This window comes from Xenopus laevis, chromosome 3L (genome assembly GCF_017654675.1).
Source record: "Xenopus laevis strain J_2021 chromosome 3L, Xenopus_laevis_v10.1, whole genome shotgun sequence".
In the NCBI taxonomy this organism is placed as follows: Eukaryota; Metazoa; Chordata; class Amphibia; order Anura; family Pipidae; genus Xenopus; species Xenopus laevis.
Window position 1 is genome coordinate 90044684 of NC_054375.1, and position 15567 is coordinate 90060250.

Sequence of the window (15567 nt, forward strand, 5' to 3'; positions counted from 1 at the left end):
TGTGAACAATAAAACAAAAAACTGTCCCCAGTCAGGAAACACTTCTGGAAATTTCATGATGGCAACAACACTCCTCTTAAAGCCTCAGGACTCCAAATCTCATTCTGTAAAAGTGAAGGCAATTAAAATAATGCCTCCTCTGTATAGAGAGAAGTGTATTCTTTTTTTAATACAGTAAAATACCAAATATATGTTGTTCAACTATACCAGCTGCCTTGTGTAGTGTCAGTTGCAGGCTGCTTACTCCACTGCCTGGGGAACTGTATACTTGAAAAGAACTTGCATTGCCACACTCCGAAAAGGCAAAAATAAAACACACTTTTGTAACCCTTTCGACACCCCTTTGTCAGTGTTACACTCCACATGTAGTGCTTACCTGATGGCACGGGACAAACCTGAGCCAATCCGCAGCGGTATTGGGAGAGACTGGGTACCTGGTACTTACTAGCGCAGTGTCTTCACCTAGTCGGATCCGGGAATGCACCTAAGGGTTAGCCCCACTAGGAAAACAGTAATAAAACACACACACAGTATTTGTAAAGCTGGCCATAGACACAAAGATCTGATCGTACGAATCGAGGATTCGTACGATTTTCGGATCGTGTGTGGAGAGTCCCGACATTTTTCGTCCCGCGGAGATCGGTCGTTTGGTCGATCGGACAGGTTAGAAAATTTCTGTCGGCTGCCGATAATATCTCTGCGTGTATTGCCGATCGTACGATTTTCAGTGGGAGACTGTCACTAGCTTTGGTTGGACATATATATCGTACGATTGCTGTCAGGGGCAGAACATTGCTGATCTGTTCTTTAACTAATCTGACTGGTAAGACTTTGATCTGAATGGTTAGTGGCGGGTCGGGAGATGGGAAAGTCCGATCGCACTATGATTCGTACGATCGGATCTTTGCATCTATGGCCAGCTTTAGACTGAATAACTGTTCATCTAAAATTTAAATGCCCAACTAGTACAAATAGCAATCCTAACCATGTAGAAGTAAGGGCCTCACTATCTAACTTGTTTGCGCTAACGATATACCTAACCAAAGAAGCCAAAGTCCTTTAATGTCCTTCCACAAAACGCATACCAACATTTAGGAAATAAAAAGAGGGACATTAAAGTTAGCACGTGTTCATTTTACTCACTTCAAATACTTTTTGGATGCTTTACAGAGTTCTCTTCAGGTGAGTCCAGCACATTCAGACCGTACGACTACCAGACCCTTTGGATGCACAAATAGGAATCTCCTGCTGGTTGTTCCTCCAGTCCGTATTCCTTTTACACTCTCTGTCTCTCCAGCACAGTATCTGGATTCCCTGTGCCAGTCTGATCCAAATGTCTGCTTTTGGTGGAGCCTCTCAGCTCGCTGGGCTCACCGGCAGCTCTCTGGTCTCTGTCCACCATGTGGTTCTTTCTGCCAGGCTTTTCTCTTCTGCCAGTATCTGTGACTTCCTCTTCCTGCCAGCCAGCCACTCCCTAGCTCAGGGGTGCCCAAACTTTTTCCATATTTGGTGAGGTGAAAATGTGTGGGGGCCACCCATTCAGCGCGTCATTCTTTGAACCATTAATATTAAATTACAGGAATCGAGTAATCGTAGCAGTAATATTTGGGCACATTAGTGAAATGATCTGCCACTTCTATTGCTAACACCTTCAGCACACAGGCAGCAGTATAGACCAAATGGCAGATCATTTCACTAATGTGCCTTAATATTACTGCTATGGGATTCCTGATCGCACTGTGCTGGGGGCCTCGTTATTATTAATTTCATGATGGAGGCTGAGGGCCGGTGTAAATTTGAAAAAGGGCCAAAATTGGCCCCCGGGCTGCACTTTGGACATGCCTGCCCTAGCTGATGTGTCACTTCCTGCTGCACTGAGATCACTGAACAGCTGGTTGCTAGGTAACAGTTTACAGCACAGTGCCTGAGTCCTTATAGGGATAAGAGCAAGGGTTTTGCACTAATTCCCTACAATTTCTTCATCAATTCGGAGTGCTGCAGCACAATTTCATTTGGAGTGTGAAACACAAAGTACACAAGGCGGCTTGTGTACTTATCTTTGGTATTGGATTTCTTTCTTTAAATACCATGGTCTTAAAGGAACAGTTCAGTGTGAAAATAAAAACTGTGTAAATATATAGGCTGTGCAAAATAAAAAATGTTATGTTACACATCCAGTCACTCCAGTCTTTATACATTACATTTTTGCCTAACTATATTAGAAACATTTTTTATTTTGCACAGCCTATTTATTTACACAGTATTTATTTTCACACTGAACAATTCCTTTAATGACATTTATCATAAATACTAGACACCTGTCCTGTTGTTTCAAATACGCTGTATATGTTTAAGTGACTTCATAAGCATTACAACAACTTATGAATAAGCATTAGAGGATTTATTGATAAAAATCTTTCAATCTTTCATGCAACCAACTATGATAATTGCTAACTGTAATGTTTACTGTTACCTACACACAGACAAGGAATAAGTGCTGGACACATTGTGATTGGACACATGTTGCTATGAATATACATTTCCAACACTTGGCAATTGATGTTAACAGTTGTGTGGGTCAGTGCATTCATCCACTTTATTTCAAGGTGTGTGCCTGCTGTTGTTGCATACTTTTTGGATTACATTTCCAGATTGGCCAGTTTGAAAGTAGGGGGTGGGATTTCATTAATATACACTTCCAGTCACTCACATGTTCCCTCTTGCCTTTGATAAAGCTTGAAACACCAAGTGAACTACCTTTATTTTTATCTAGTTGTTATTCTTCCAGAGTATCCTTTTTGCTCTGATACAGGCAGTTTAAGTCTTGTTCAAATTGTTTCTCAATCTTAAACTTTGTTTGATCGTCTTGCTCTGTATGTGTTTTATGATGATTACATTTGTTATTTTGTTCCAACTCTTCATTGGAACATTACTGATGTAAAGTATTATTCTCATAATTTATAGTAAAGTAAGTTAATGTTGTATTGTAACATGTATTGACTGATGCGATAATGTCATAATACGTTTGGTGTATCAGTATATTTGCTACAATCTTTACTGGTGAGCTACACTAAGTAAATCAGATCGTTTATCACTACAGCCATAGTAAGTAATCCTAAGGCTGGCAATTAGATGGCACCCCTACATAGTCACCCTGCTATATGGACCAGTCAATAGGAGATACACCAAGTACTATACTCTCTATTTTTTAACACTCTTGTGGCCACTGTTAAAAGTTATGTTTAGATTCTGGCCAATTAATTACTGCTCTTTCAGTGAGGGGGTTGCTATCATATGGGTTACATTTGTGGATCAATGTTTTGCTGCTCCTGTAAATTTAGAAATTACAAGTACAACCATGACAGCATTTTCCCCTCATTTTGCCAGGACCTGTCTGGTCTAGAACCAGGGAATTTATCGGAAGTATAGGTTCATTAGTGACTTTTTCTCTCTCTGCATCTACTTGTTTTCTGTTGCCAATATTCGCTGGCTATTTGGGTCCAGATGTAGGGGATTCCCCAGTTAAGGGGTTATTAGAACCTGCCTTCTTTTCTGTGCTGGATCATTGAGCTCCCTTCCATGGTCTAACCCATAGTGTCTTGAGTGAAGAGTCGCAATACTGTTCCATTTCCTGGTTTTCACCCATATAATGTTTTGCAGATTTGCTTTTGTCTGCCACTTAGACCTCTTACCCGCCTAATGGACTTTGTTATTTTCTGCCACCTGCAGCAACCACTGTCCTGTTAAATGGACTCCTCTCTCATTGCACTTTGGACAAAATCTGCTGTTTGTTCACTCACTTATTTATAAAATCTTCATGTTATCACCATTATATGGCTTCTTATTCTCATCAAGCCAATAACATGTTTAGCCAGAGTTACAGCACACAGGCTCCTACCAGCCAGTTCTACACCTGTGGTATTTCCTTTGCTTAGACCTTCTTTTGTGTCCAATGTTAACACATACATGCTTGGAAGACCAGCGGAATGAAATAATTATGGGAAGGGCCTTATCAATACTATTGCATAACAATTGGCGATGCAACAAATGCAATATTGCAATGTCTTAATAAAAATAGTGTCACTTCTTAATTACAAAAATATACAAGTATTATTTAAAGCCTGTCCCCCCCCCCCACATAAATATAAGGATATTATAAGTAACCAAGGAGCTGTTCCAGGTCATGGAACTCCGAGGTGACTTCTAACAGCCTTTTATGGAAACTCACTGTTTCTCAGTTTCAGTTTTATTTTATTTTTATATAAATTTTTTCTTATACTGTATCATTACAACTTTAGCAGAAGAGAGTAAAGTCATCAAATACTTCCCCCATCTCTAGATTCCACCTAAGGGCATAACTTTAAAGTCCTGAGCCCCTCTGTAAAATTATTTCTGGGCCTCCACACCCTGGTAACGACCCATGATTCAAGCTACCTATCCCCCAATCTCTTGTCAATACCATTAAAAGAGAACTTTTGTCATTGCTATCTACCTTTCAACCTACACGGTTTTATCAACTGCTCTTAATTGGCATTATATTATAGTAAAATGTGAATATTGTGTAATTGGACACAGTAAGTGAGATGTATTTGTTAAATATGATATAGTGACAAAACCCTGTGTTTACTATTGAGCTCACATGATTGTACTGTTCTGTATGTTCAAAGAGAGACATTCACCAGGTAATATTTTGCTCTCCTCAGCAGGAAATGTACTAACCACACCAGAAATAATGAGCCACAGGAACTGTTATATTAACGAAAAGCACTTCTTCAAAGAAGCTTTACACATTTTTTATATAACATACATAGATATATATCATGTTTTGTATGTTATGTTTTTAAATTCAGTGCATCATCTCTTTTTGTTATAAACTATAAAAGACAATTTGTGAATGAAAAGAGAGCAAACTTGTAAACAAAAAAAAGACCACCCTGTATCTTAATCTTTGTCATAGAGCTGCCAGCAAGTCTTTTTTCTTATTTTAGTTGTAGTCCTGGTGCTTTGAGGGCTTTTAAACTACTGAGAACATAATGGATTAGGTTTAAAGGAAAGTTGCCCTATAGTCTAAAAAATGTATTCCCTATTGCTCGGGGCACACATCATTCTCATCCATGAATTCACTGATCAACAATATCCTGCTACTAACAAGTAGTACGTTTGCAGCACTCGTATCAGGAAGAAAATGGGTGCATATTCTCCTCCATATGCATTTCAAAGACCCACATTACAAAAGTCACAGAACTCCAATTTCATGACTGTAAAATCACCTTTATTTTACAGACTATGCAAGAATATGCAAGTCTTTTTTTAAGCTTTACCAGCTTTAAAAGGACCAGCAATACCCTGCTACTCACAAAATATATATGGGTGGTGATTTGAGGTCCTTTGGTGACCTGTGCGCCATTTCCCTATAGCAAACTCTCTACCCATTCATTACTATGAATGGGAAGCAATAGTGGAAGTAGGTTCACAGTTAATGGAGCCATTAAATGCTTAAATGACAAAATGCTACTACCCTTTCAGATGCTGTAAAATGGTCATTTGGTTTTCTTTCAGGCGATAACTGTTACTTCTTACCTGACTTTACATTTTACTGCCAGAGACATTTGGTACAATTATTGTCCATTATTGGACATTGTCCAACTAGATTCCATTGTCTTAGAGATCATGGTTGTATTAATTAATGAAATATTAGTAAATTAATCTACCCAATGAGTTAAGAAGCTGACATTTGAATTGCAATAATCAGGTCATTCAAACCTGTAGAATGTGTGTCTCAGTCTGAATCGCAAGAATTAAATCATTTACTCCCCTTCCTTCATATCATTTGCTGAAGGTTCAAGGGAAGCCATATATAATATAAATATGCTCCTTATTGCCAAATCATTTTAGATTACCCCTGCTTTTCTCCTGCCTTCGCGGCACTTCGTTTCCGAAGTCCCAAAGAAGAAGCGATTAGTAGCAGGGCGACTAAATCTCCCCGAATCTCCCCATGTGACCTTACCCTTAGAGGTATTTATCGGTCATCTGGTACTCTAAATTGCCTTCTTTCCTCATTCAGTTAGTCTGAAGAACCAGAAAGCTGCAAAGTACTTTCAGTTTCACAGTTTGCCCTTTTAAGGCAAGTAGTAAAAATCATACAATTAAAAAAATAAGACAAAATCTGATTTTAGCCCTATAAGCTAAATTTATGTTGAACAAGTGGGTATACTGTCTCTTTAAGAAGCTTTTCAGAGAAGAGGCCAGGACAACACCTACTGAAAAATGACAATTTATGATTGAAAACGATTTGCTCCAAATATGTCACACAGGCATAGGATCTGTATTACAGGTATTGGATCTGTTATCTTGAAACCTCTGAATTATGGGAAAGCCGTCTTCCATAGATGCCATTTTAAACAAAAAAATTTTTTGTGTAATAATTATTCAGTACCTTTTACATTGGAGGCAAAACAAGCCTGTTGTTTTAAAATGTATGTATGATTTTTGAGTAGGCTTAAGGTATTATGATCCAAACTACAGAAATATCCCTTATCCAGAAAAAACAAGGTCCAAAGCATTTTGGATAACAAGTTCCATACCTGTATAAAGGTCTTCCTTCTGGTTATTTTTCTAACAAGGTCATTTTGATTCCAGTTAGTCATCTATTATCAGAACTATTTCCTTTGCCCCAGAGTGGTTTTACAGTCAACCTTGTTTCCAGTGTTAGTAGTGTAGCAGTGTTTTCCACTCCTATATGTACATCACTGCACACATACATTTCCTTTAGTCTGCCTGCAACCAGTTGATGGCATTTTACTAGGCATCAGACATACAAACTACAGGAAGGAAAGCTACACAGTTCTCATGTTGCCTATGAATGTAGTTCATTATGTAAATACTCAAAAGGACTGTCCACAGGGCTATGTTTAAAGCCCAAACCAGCAGAGACAGCAGTTGTACAAATCAGGGTTGGTTTTTAGGGCACATGTTTTGCCCAAATTATCCCTAAAGGTAAATTTTCAAGTCATTTCCACAATGTTAAGATTACGGGGCCAATGTATTAAAAACCAAGATTGCTTTTTTATTTGATTAGCGAAAAATCGCAACTGCAATTATGCATGAGCATGATTTTTAAAACATTAAGAGTCATAATCTCAAAACACATTTCCATTAGTCATTATTACAATTTACTAGTGATCTTTGTTACATACCAGTTTGTGCTAAAACATGATCCTTAATGGCACATCATACCTGCAAACATTAGATATAAAAAAAATTAGGGCCAAATATGTTTTTTGTTTATTTAACTACTTTGTGCAATCTTGGAGAGACAGAAATGATTAGCAGAGAATGGAATTATTTTGGCATAAAGGATATATCAGATGGGCAGTTATGAGAAAGGAAGCAATTATAATATGATAGTAACGGCTGAAGATAATTCCAGAACTGGAAAGAAGGATGATGAGTTTTAGATATCTAGTACTGTATGATGATGAACAGTTCAATAATGCAAATGCATATATATCATTGTAAAGACAGGTGTTCATGTGATATGACTTCACATGTGAAAAATAAGATGTGATTTAAGAATAGCAAATTTCATAAAGTTGTGGAAGACTTTTGGATTTAAAAAACATATTTACAGAACAATACACATGAGAATGAGAAGAATTTTGTTCAACATGTACACACGATTTTATTTTCAATATAGGCTGTTTTGTGAATGTGATTTTCAAAATGAGGTCAAGGGTCTAGAAAGAAAATAAACCTGTGGTCTGGACTCGCACAGTGTATGTGAATCAGTCAGAATGTCCTATTAGGATCCATCTGTGTCTATATCAAAATAAAGTCTTTATGCAGAAAATGTCTTTCTGAATATGGTAGAACGGGATTGGTACTTAAATTTCAAACGGTATGCAAAGTCAGGAAGTTCTAGATAAATGAATTAGCTATTTCCATATATTCATTGGGAATGCTGGACTAAGTGAACAGATTTTGCAGTGAAGCATGGTTAACATAGAGCTTAAAGATCAAGGAATGCATTGAACAAGAGCCAACAAGAGCCACCAGACTCTTCTGTGGACTTCTTTGTTTGGCACCTTTATTTTAACCAAAACTGGGCCATGAATCTATCATATGTCAAAGGATCAATCAGTTGTATGGAAGAGAGAGCCTAGTCTACAGCAGTACTCCAGTTAATCAAGTTATTAAATTAAACAACTCTAAGACCTAAAGTAATGTCCCCAACAGCAGGATGCACACAAAATGTAAAAATTACTTTTGTGAGATTGTAATAAAAATGTGTTAGTATCATTTGGAAATATTGTGATTTATCTAATTAAAAGAAACACTGTAAACAAAAGAATATGCTAATGATTCTGTTTTACTATAGTATTGGGGAATGAAACAGCTTCTTCTGGCAGATTTCATTTGCTTTAAATTGATTATAAAAATGTAATCAGTGATTTTTTAAGACAAAATACAACTTGCCTTACATTTTATTTTGTGTGGTTTATAAACTATTCACCTTTAGTTATTTCTCCCCAATTAGAGCTCAGCAACAAGGTTAATCTGTTTCTATTTATCTTTTTTAGCCCTTAGGGTGCAGACACGAAGAGCTACGAAAAACAGCTACTTGTCACAGCTGCTAAATACACAATAGTAATAATTCACTTTGCTAAGTGGCATATTTATCACGGGTCGAATTTTGAATTGAAAAAAGTTCTGTTTTCTATCGAATAGGTCCGTATTTGTATGAATCGAAGGAATATCGCATTCGATAGAATTCGATTCAAAGTTTATCCCAAAAATACTTAGATTTTTCAAAGTACACCAATTGTCTCCAAATAGGTTCTAGGAGGTCCCATAGGCTAAAACAGCAATTTGTCATGTTTTAGATGGCGAATGGTCGCAGTTGAAATATAATCGAATTTGGACTATTCCTTAGTCGAAGTACACAAGAAATTCAGATTTTTTTCATTCAAAAATTCACCTCGACCTTTGCTAAATCTGCCCCTATGTGTGTTTTAGCAGAGGCAATTCTCATTGTCTATGGCAGGGTATTTTCTGGCATTTTGTAACCATGAAAAGTAGCTACTACTAGTAGCTTTGGGCTATGGGCACACAGGCTGTTGTCAGCAGACTAAGAGAAGCAGATCTGCTGGGTGCTATTGCTCCATTGATTTAAAGTTGATCAGCCTGTGTGTGGTCACACACAGGCTGAGGTCAACCCAAATACTGACCTTAGCTTCAGCTCCGCTGTTTGTGAGTGCACATAGGCTAATCAAATTCAAATCAATGAAGCAGGGGCACGGAGTAGATCTGCTTCTCTCAACCTGCAAAAATATGCAAGCCAACAACAGCCTGTGTGCCCATAGGCTTATGTGTCTTCACCCTTATTACTCTGTTTAATCTTCAGTGTGACAATCAAACCACTGACTGGTTGCCAGTAGAAGTAGACCCTAGCACCCAGATAGTTTCAATTCCAAACTGGAAAGCTACAGAGCAAAACTTGAAATATTTACAAAACCACAAGGAATGAAAATAAGTCCAATAGCAACTTGTCTTACTAAATCATGACACTATCTACATAATACTAAAGGTTTAACGTTATTAGGCAACCTTCATACTGCTTTTCCATTCCACCATATTGGTATCAGTGTACTAAAGCTACAGAGTGTGCACAAAGTACAAAATATCAGTGCAGTCTGCCATGTTTTTATCCAAAGCACATCATTCTAACCCATTGTATCCGTATAATTGAACTCGAAAATATTGTGCAGTGCAGCTTGCTTGATTGGTCAGTATAGAAGTTTGATACTGCCCTGAGTAATATATTAAGCAGTGCACTAATTGCAAATATGCATGTTTCTGTACGCCAATGCAATTTTAGGATAAGTAAGCAATGCAATATTGCTTTTCAAAGCACTTTTCCAAACTACATTCATTTATTTCAGTTTCAGAGTTATGCAAATGTTCTAAAGTTGCTTTGCTTAGGAAGGAGTTGGGAAATGGCATCTGAGGCTTCAGGGTGGAATAACAATTAAATAAATAACTACCACCATTTTAATTTAATAAAACCATCTAGAAAAGGTGTGGCCTCTGAATTTAATTTGAATTGGCCTGCATTAATTTTATTCTTAAAAAAACAGAGTAGCTCTGAATGCCTTCTGAAGGTAAGGTTTCTTGAAGTGGAAACAACAGCTGCTTCTAGACTGAACATGCTGTCGGACTGACCAGCTAAATCAGGAAAGGCAGCAATGTGACTGGTATTAGTGACACAAAGTTAACAGAAGAGCACACAGCTTCCTCCCACAGCCAAGGAACAAGCTCTCGTATGAAGGCTGGTAGCTCATATGCCACTGCCTGTCAGAGATAATTTTTAACAACAACTTTCTATTTATAAAGAAGCAACTTTCTTGTTCTTTTTTTTTGTCTGACATACAGGAAGAGATATGTCTCCTTTTCTTCGGATTAGCCTTTCGAATTTTGATGTTGTTCCAGTTAATGGAGAGGGGAATCAGAGACATTACTGCGCTGTTATTATAAAGGAACCTGTGGAAACAGGTATGTATTCTATAGTTTTTGAAAGAACAACTAATGCTGTTCATGCAGTTTAAACTGATTTAGAAATTCATATATAAACACAGAGGTGTTCATGTATAAATGTATAAACTATTCCAGCACTCTTAACTGTTGTGCAAATGTGGCAGGCTGTACAGTTTATAATTCACTGCTACTTAACTCGGGAAGGCAGGTCAACCCTGCTTGGATCATCTTGCAGATCTGGATTGTGCCATATTCTGATCTGCACTTCTAATGGCAAGCAGTAGCTCAAGAGCTCTGTCCATGTGTCCAACTGGTATAGTAAGTGTACTGTGTGGTGTTTATACAAATGGCCTGTAGATGTCACTGTGCTGCATACTGTGCATACTTCCTGGACAGCTTAAAAGTGAGAGTTACTGTTGTGTAATGCCTGCATGAGTCTCTGCTAATAAAGCACTGTTATACTCTACTCATCCTCGGCTACCCAAAACATAACAAATGGCGACAAGGATGGCTCTTCTACCTCTGCAGCAGCCTGCACCTTTTCTTCCAAACCCCGGTGAGCCTACCATACCTTTTACTGCTTGGATCCATATGTTTGAAAATTACATTATTGCTGCTGACCAAGGTGAGATTTCTGCTGCTAGAAAGCGTTCTTTACTTATTCACTGCCTGGGAGCAGAGGGACAGCATATATTCTATACATTACCATTACCTGATGATACTTATGAAACTGCTCTTACTGCTATAAAGAACTTTTTTGTGCCAAGAGTAAATGTGGTTGCTGAAATATATAAATTCTACCAACGTGGACAACGTAATGGTGAATCCACAGAACAGTTTGTAGCAGCGTTGAGAGAGCTGGTTGTAACCTATGAGTTTGGGAATCTAACAGATGAAATGCTAAGAGACCAAATAGTGGAAAAAACTAACTAAACTCACCTCGCATTAGAGAGAGACTGCTCGTAGAGCAGGATTTAACCCTTGCAAAAGCTATTACAGTTGCTAGCCAAATTGAAACAGCAGTAGCAGAGGCTAAAACTCTCAGTCAGGGAATGTGCAGATTGTGAATTCAGCACTGTGGCCTAATAATGCACAGCCACAGGCAAAATACAGTGCTAAGGAAAGGGATTCACCTACACTGCAAAACCATACAGCAAATACAAATAGAAAATACTGCTTTCGCTGTGGTTCAACACAACACACTGCAAATCATGTCCTGCAAAAGCTAAACGGTGCCGCAAAAGCACAAAAGTAGGATATTTTGCTAAGATCTGCCGTAGTTCTGCTAAAGATGTTCATGAAGTCACTACTACAAATGTTACGGTATTGAGTGTGGATAAAGCTGGTACATTTATTCCAGGCAAGTTTATATGCATGGTCAATGTCAATACTACTTCTGCTGACAAGGGGCACTTCATTAACCTGATGCTTCATACAGGTTCAGCTTTTTCTATACTACCAAAGGATATTTTCTTGAAATACTTTGCAAAAGATCCACTTGTTGCACCTGCCCTGAAACTGGTCAGTTACTTAAAGGATCCATTCCCTGTGCTTGGTTGCTTGCCAGTGACTGTACAATTTGAATCAAATACTGCAAGATGTGGCTTTTACATTGTGAATAAGGGTACTGCTAAACTTGGAAGGGATCTCTTTGCTGCATTAAACCTACAATTAGTTGATGGGCTCATTACTACAGCACCAGTGCCTGCCACACAGCCAGTGTCTAAAATTTCACCGCAAAGCAACACTTCACTGGGTTGTGCAAAGAACCTTGTACACAAAGTTAGGTTGAGACCAGATGTAAAACCAGTACCATTTCCTGATTCAGCATGGGAAAAACTTGCTATTGATATTGTCGGTCCTTTTACAGATGCTCCTATAGACTGCAGATTTGCTATAACCTTGATAGACTATTACAGTAAATGGACAGAAATTGCATTTGTTTTTAATATAACATCAGCTACAGTAATAACATTTCTGTCTACAGTCTTTAGCAGAGAAAGTAATCCAAAGGAGTTAATATCAGACAATGGACCACAGTTTGCCTCATCTGAGTTTGAATTCTTTCTGAGAGAGAGGAATATTATGCATAGGAAATCTTCAGTGTGTTACCCACAAGCAAATGGAGAAATCGAGCGATTCAACAGAAGTCTGAAAGAAACACTACAGACAGCAAATCTTACTGGGAAATCTTGGAAAGTTCCTACATAACAACGTGCCATGCAACAACCCAATCATCTCCAGCTGAATTATTACATGGCAGACAGATGCGCACTAAATTACACGTTGCAGACATCAAACTTCCACAAAATACTGTGCCTGTAAAATCATCTACTGCTGACATTGTGAAACGTCAGCAAGCCAAATGCAAGGCTTATACGGACAGAAAACATGGTGCCAGAAAAGTACACTTCCAGCCTGGATCTTTAGTCAGAATTAAGAAACCAGGAATACTGAAACAAGGACAATCTAAATTTACTACACCACTTGAAGTGAGACGCCAGCGAGGACCATACACATATGAACTGTCTGATGGTCGCATATGGAATGCAAGTCATCTTGCTCCTGTTAGATATGACTTTGGAGAAGCTCCATTTGATGAAGGACGTGTTCCTACTCCTGATGTCAACTGCAATAGGCCTGAAGAAAGTGAACCTATAAGGTGTCCTGAGAGAATCAGAAAACTACCTGCATGGACCAAGGACTTTGTTATGTGAAGAATGTATAATATTGTGTTAAAATGCATACTGGTTAATTTTTGCTGTTTATTATAGTTGTCCAAATGCTTTCCTACTATAGGGGGGATATGTGGTGTTTATACAAATGGCCTGTAGATGTCACTGTGCTGCATACTTCCTGCCAACTTAAAAGTGAAAATTACTGTTGTGTAATGCCTGCATGAGTCTCTGCTAATAAAGCACTGTTATACTCTACTCATCCTTGGCTACCCAAAACAATACACTGCTCAAAAACCCTATGAAAATCAGGATGCATATTTAGTAAGCACTACACATATTGTCCCTCCTTTTGTAAATGAGACCCTTTGGAGTTTCAGAGGGACTGAGGATGATTATTTTATTGAAGGGTTATAATTTTGTATAAAATTGTAAATTAATGTTTGCTAAATGGCAATACAAAGTTTGGCTCAAACAATGTGACTGCACTGTCCAATTTCTTGTTCCTCCACTGTAATCTGAAAATTATTGCCAATAAATGGGTATCATAGTATATGCATAAAAACACACACTTTTGCAGGCCAGGTCCCATGTCTGTACTGAGAATCAAAATAGGCCCTGGAATTTCAGGTACACAGAGGTATGCAAGAGCAAAACAGCCTCCTATCAGCCTAATAAATAGCAGCTGTCTATTGCTATTTTACAGCAGATTGCCAGTCCGGGCCTGCCAGGTCACCTTCTTCCTTCACCACTGCAGCATCAGTAATCCCAATAATCTCATTGCTTTAATTTTCACCAAACAGATCTGTAATACTAGTAGGCCAATTTCCAATTCTTAAGTGTTGTGAGGTTTGGTGAGTTTCCAAGCAATTACTGTTCATTTGTGGCATATCAATAGATATGGGCTCCATTATTATTGGTAAATCCAGCAGAGGAGCCAGATTAGTGGCAGTGTAAATCTTTCCAGTCTATATTTATGATCTTGTGCTCTATTATTAATTTAGCCCCATATTTCTGTGCAGCTGTTCTATTTTATGGTTATTCATATAAAACAATAGTTGCAGAATAGAATAAACAAAATTATGACAATTATATTACATACTGTATAAATATAGTAGTATAGTAGTAGTTCTTGTGTCATTCATATTTACTCAGCTGCTGGTTTGCTTTTCTATATGAAAACAACCACCATTTTGAAATAAATAAGCACTTGTACAAAGAAAGTTCCGACCTGCGTTAACTTTCCAGTGCAAAATATACTGAGTCATAAAGAAGCATTTTTGAGTTTCAATATTGGCTCTGTTGGAACATTCCCTTGTGTGAAATATAAGTGAACCATTCTCAGTTTAACGGAAATGTGCTAGTTACACAAATTTGCAATCCATGCACATACAGTAAACAACTTGTAGTTATGTTGAAGGATAGAATTTGCAGCATTTATATAAAAATTATTTTGTATCTCTAACTTTTGAACATTTGAATAGGCATTAGTTTTACATCAGGAAGTAGGCCTCACATCTTAGATCTGTATAAAGAGTATGCATATACTGTATAGGTTGTATAAACTAGTGTGTGATACAAGCATTTATGGGGTGAATAATATTATTGCAGTAATTAAATGACATTATTTGATTGCACTAAGCATATCATGTTTATCATCATTTTATAGCATTGTTCTGCATTGTTGCATATTAATAAAGGCCCCAGTGTCCCGGAGTCAATAAATCAAACAAAATGTGTTTGGACTCTGAGCTCTTGCCACATCCACTAGATGATCTGATAATGTTGTACTTTCCTGTCTTATAATGGATTTGTGGCATTTTCCCTGAGATATTAACATTTTAATGGTCTTGCCAACGAAGCTACTTATGGTAACAGTCTACCTCATCTAATTAACATCTTCAGTTTCATTCTGAGCATTTCAATAAAACATCATTCTTTAATAAGTCCAGGAGGTACAATGTAGCATAAGGAATAAAATTGTCCTGCTTCCCTTCATACCTACATTGATAGCCTCAACCACTTATCAGAGAGCCCATAAGCATTCTTAGTTTTTACAGAGCTGTATTAGTTGCCAATTCGCCAGTCAATGCTGGTGCACTTTTCTCTCCAGTAGAGAGAAAGTGCAAACAAAGGGCCAAGCGCAAAACTATTGTTGTACTGTATATAGCAGGAAAGCAGAACATTTTAGAAAACTAAAGCAGAAAGCAGTCACGGATTGAAGCAAGATAAAGTGCCTTTTTGGATTCAAAACATGTTAGGATTTTGTGTGTCCTTAATAAAAGTTAGATTTTTTTTGTAATTGCCAGCCATTAAACTTTTCTAGAAAATCCCCTCTATCATTTTTTTCAGGAATAAC

General features: G+C 37.7%; 1 protein-coding gene and 1 long non-coding RNA gene across 5 annotated transcripts in view; one reads left to right on the plus strand and one right to left on the minus strand.

Annotated features, from left to right (window-relative positions):
• The window catches only part of LOC121401519, a 301118-nt gene that overhangs the window by 212527 nt on the left and 73024 nt on the right, over positions 1 to 15567 (minus strand). For all 3 annotated transcript variants that reach the window (XR_005966307.1, XR_005966308.1, XR_005966306.1), the window contains one exon: positions 7197 to 7236. This is a non-coding gene — a long non-coding RNA (uncharacterized LOC121401519). The remainder of the gene's footprint in view (positions 1 to 7196; positions 7237 to 15567) is intronic.
• Positions 1 to 15567, plus strand: part of prkcq.L (protein kinase C theta L homeolog) — a 64702-nt gene that overhangs the window by 9986 nt on the left and 39149 nt on the right. Inside the window, exon 2 of one of the 2 annotated variants that reach the window (XM_041586569.1) lies at positions 10432 to 10551. In XM_041586569.1, the coding sequence (XP_041442503.1) occupies positions 10440 to 10551 (112 nt within the window). In that variant the 5' untranslated portion in view covers positions 10432 to 10439. Of the gene's footprint in view, positions 1 to 10301; positions 10552 to 15567 lie in introns of those variants that run through there. The other variant, XM_018252752.2, reaches the window with a different exon arrangement.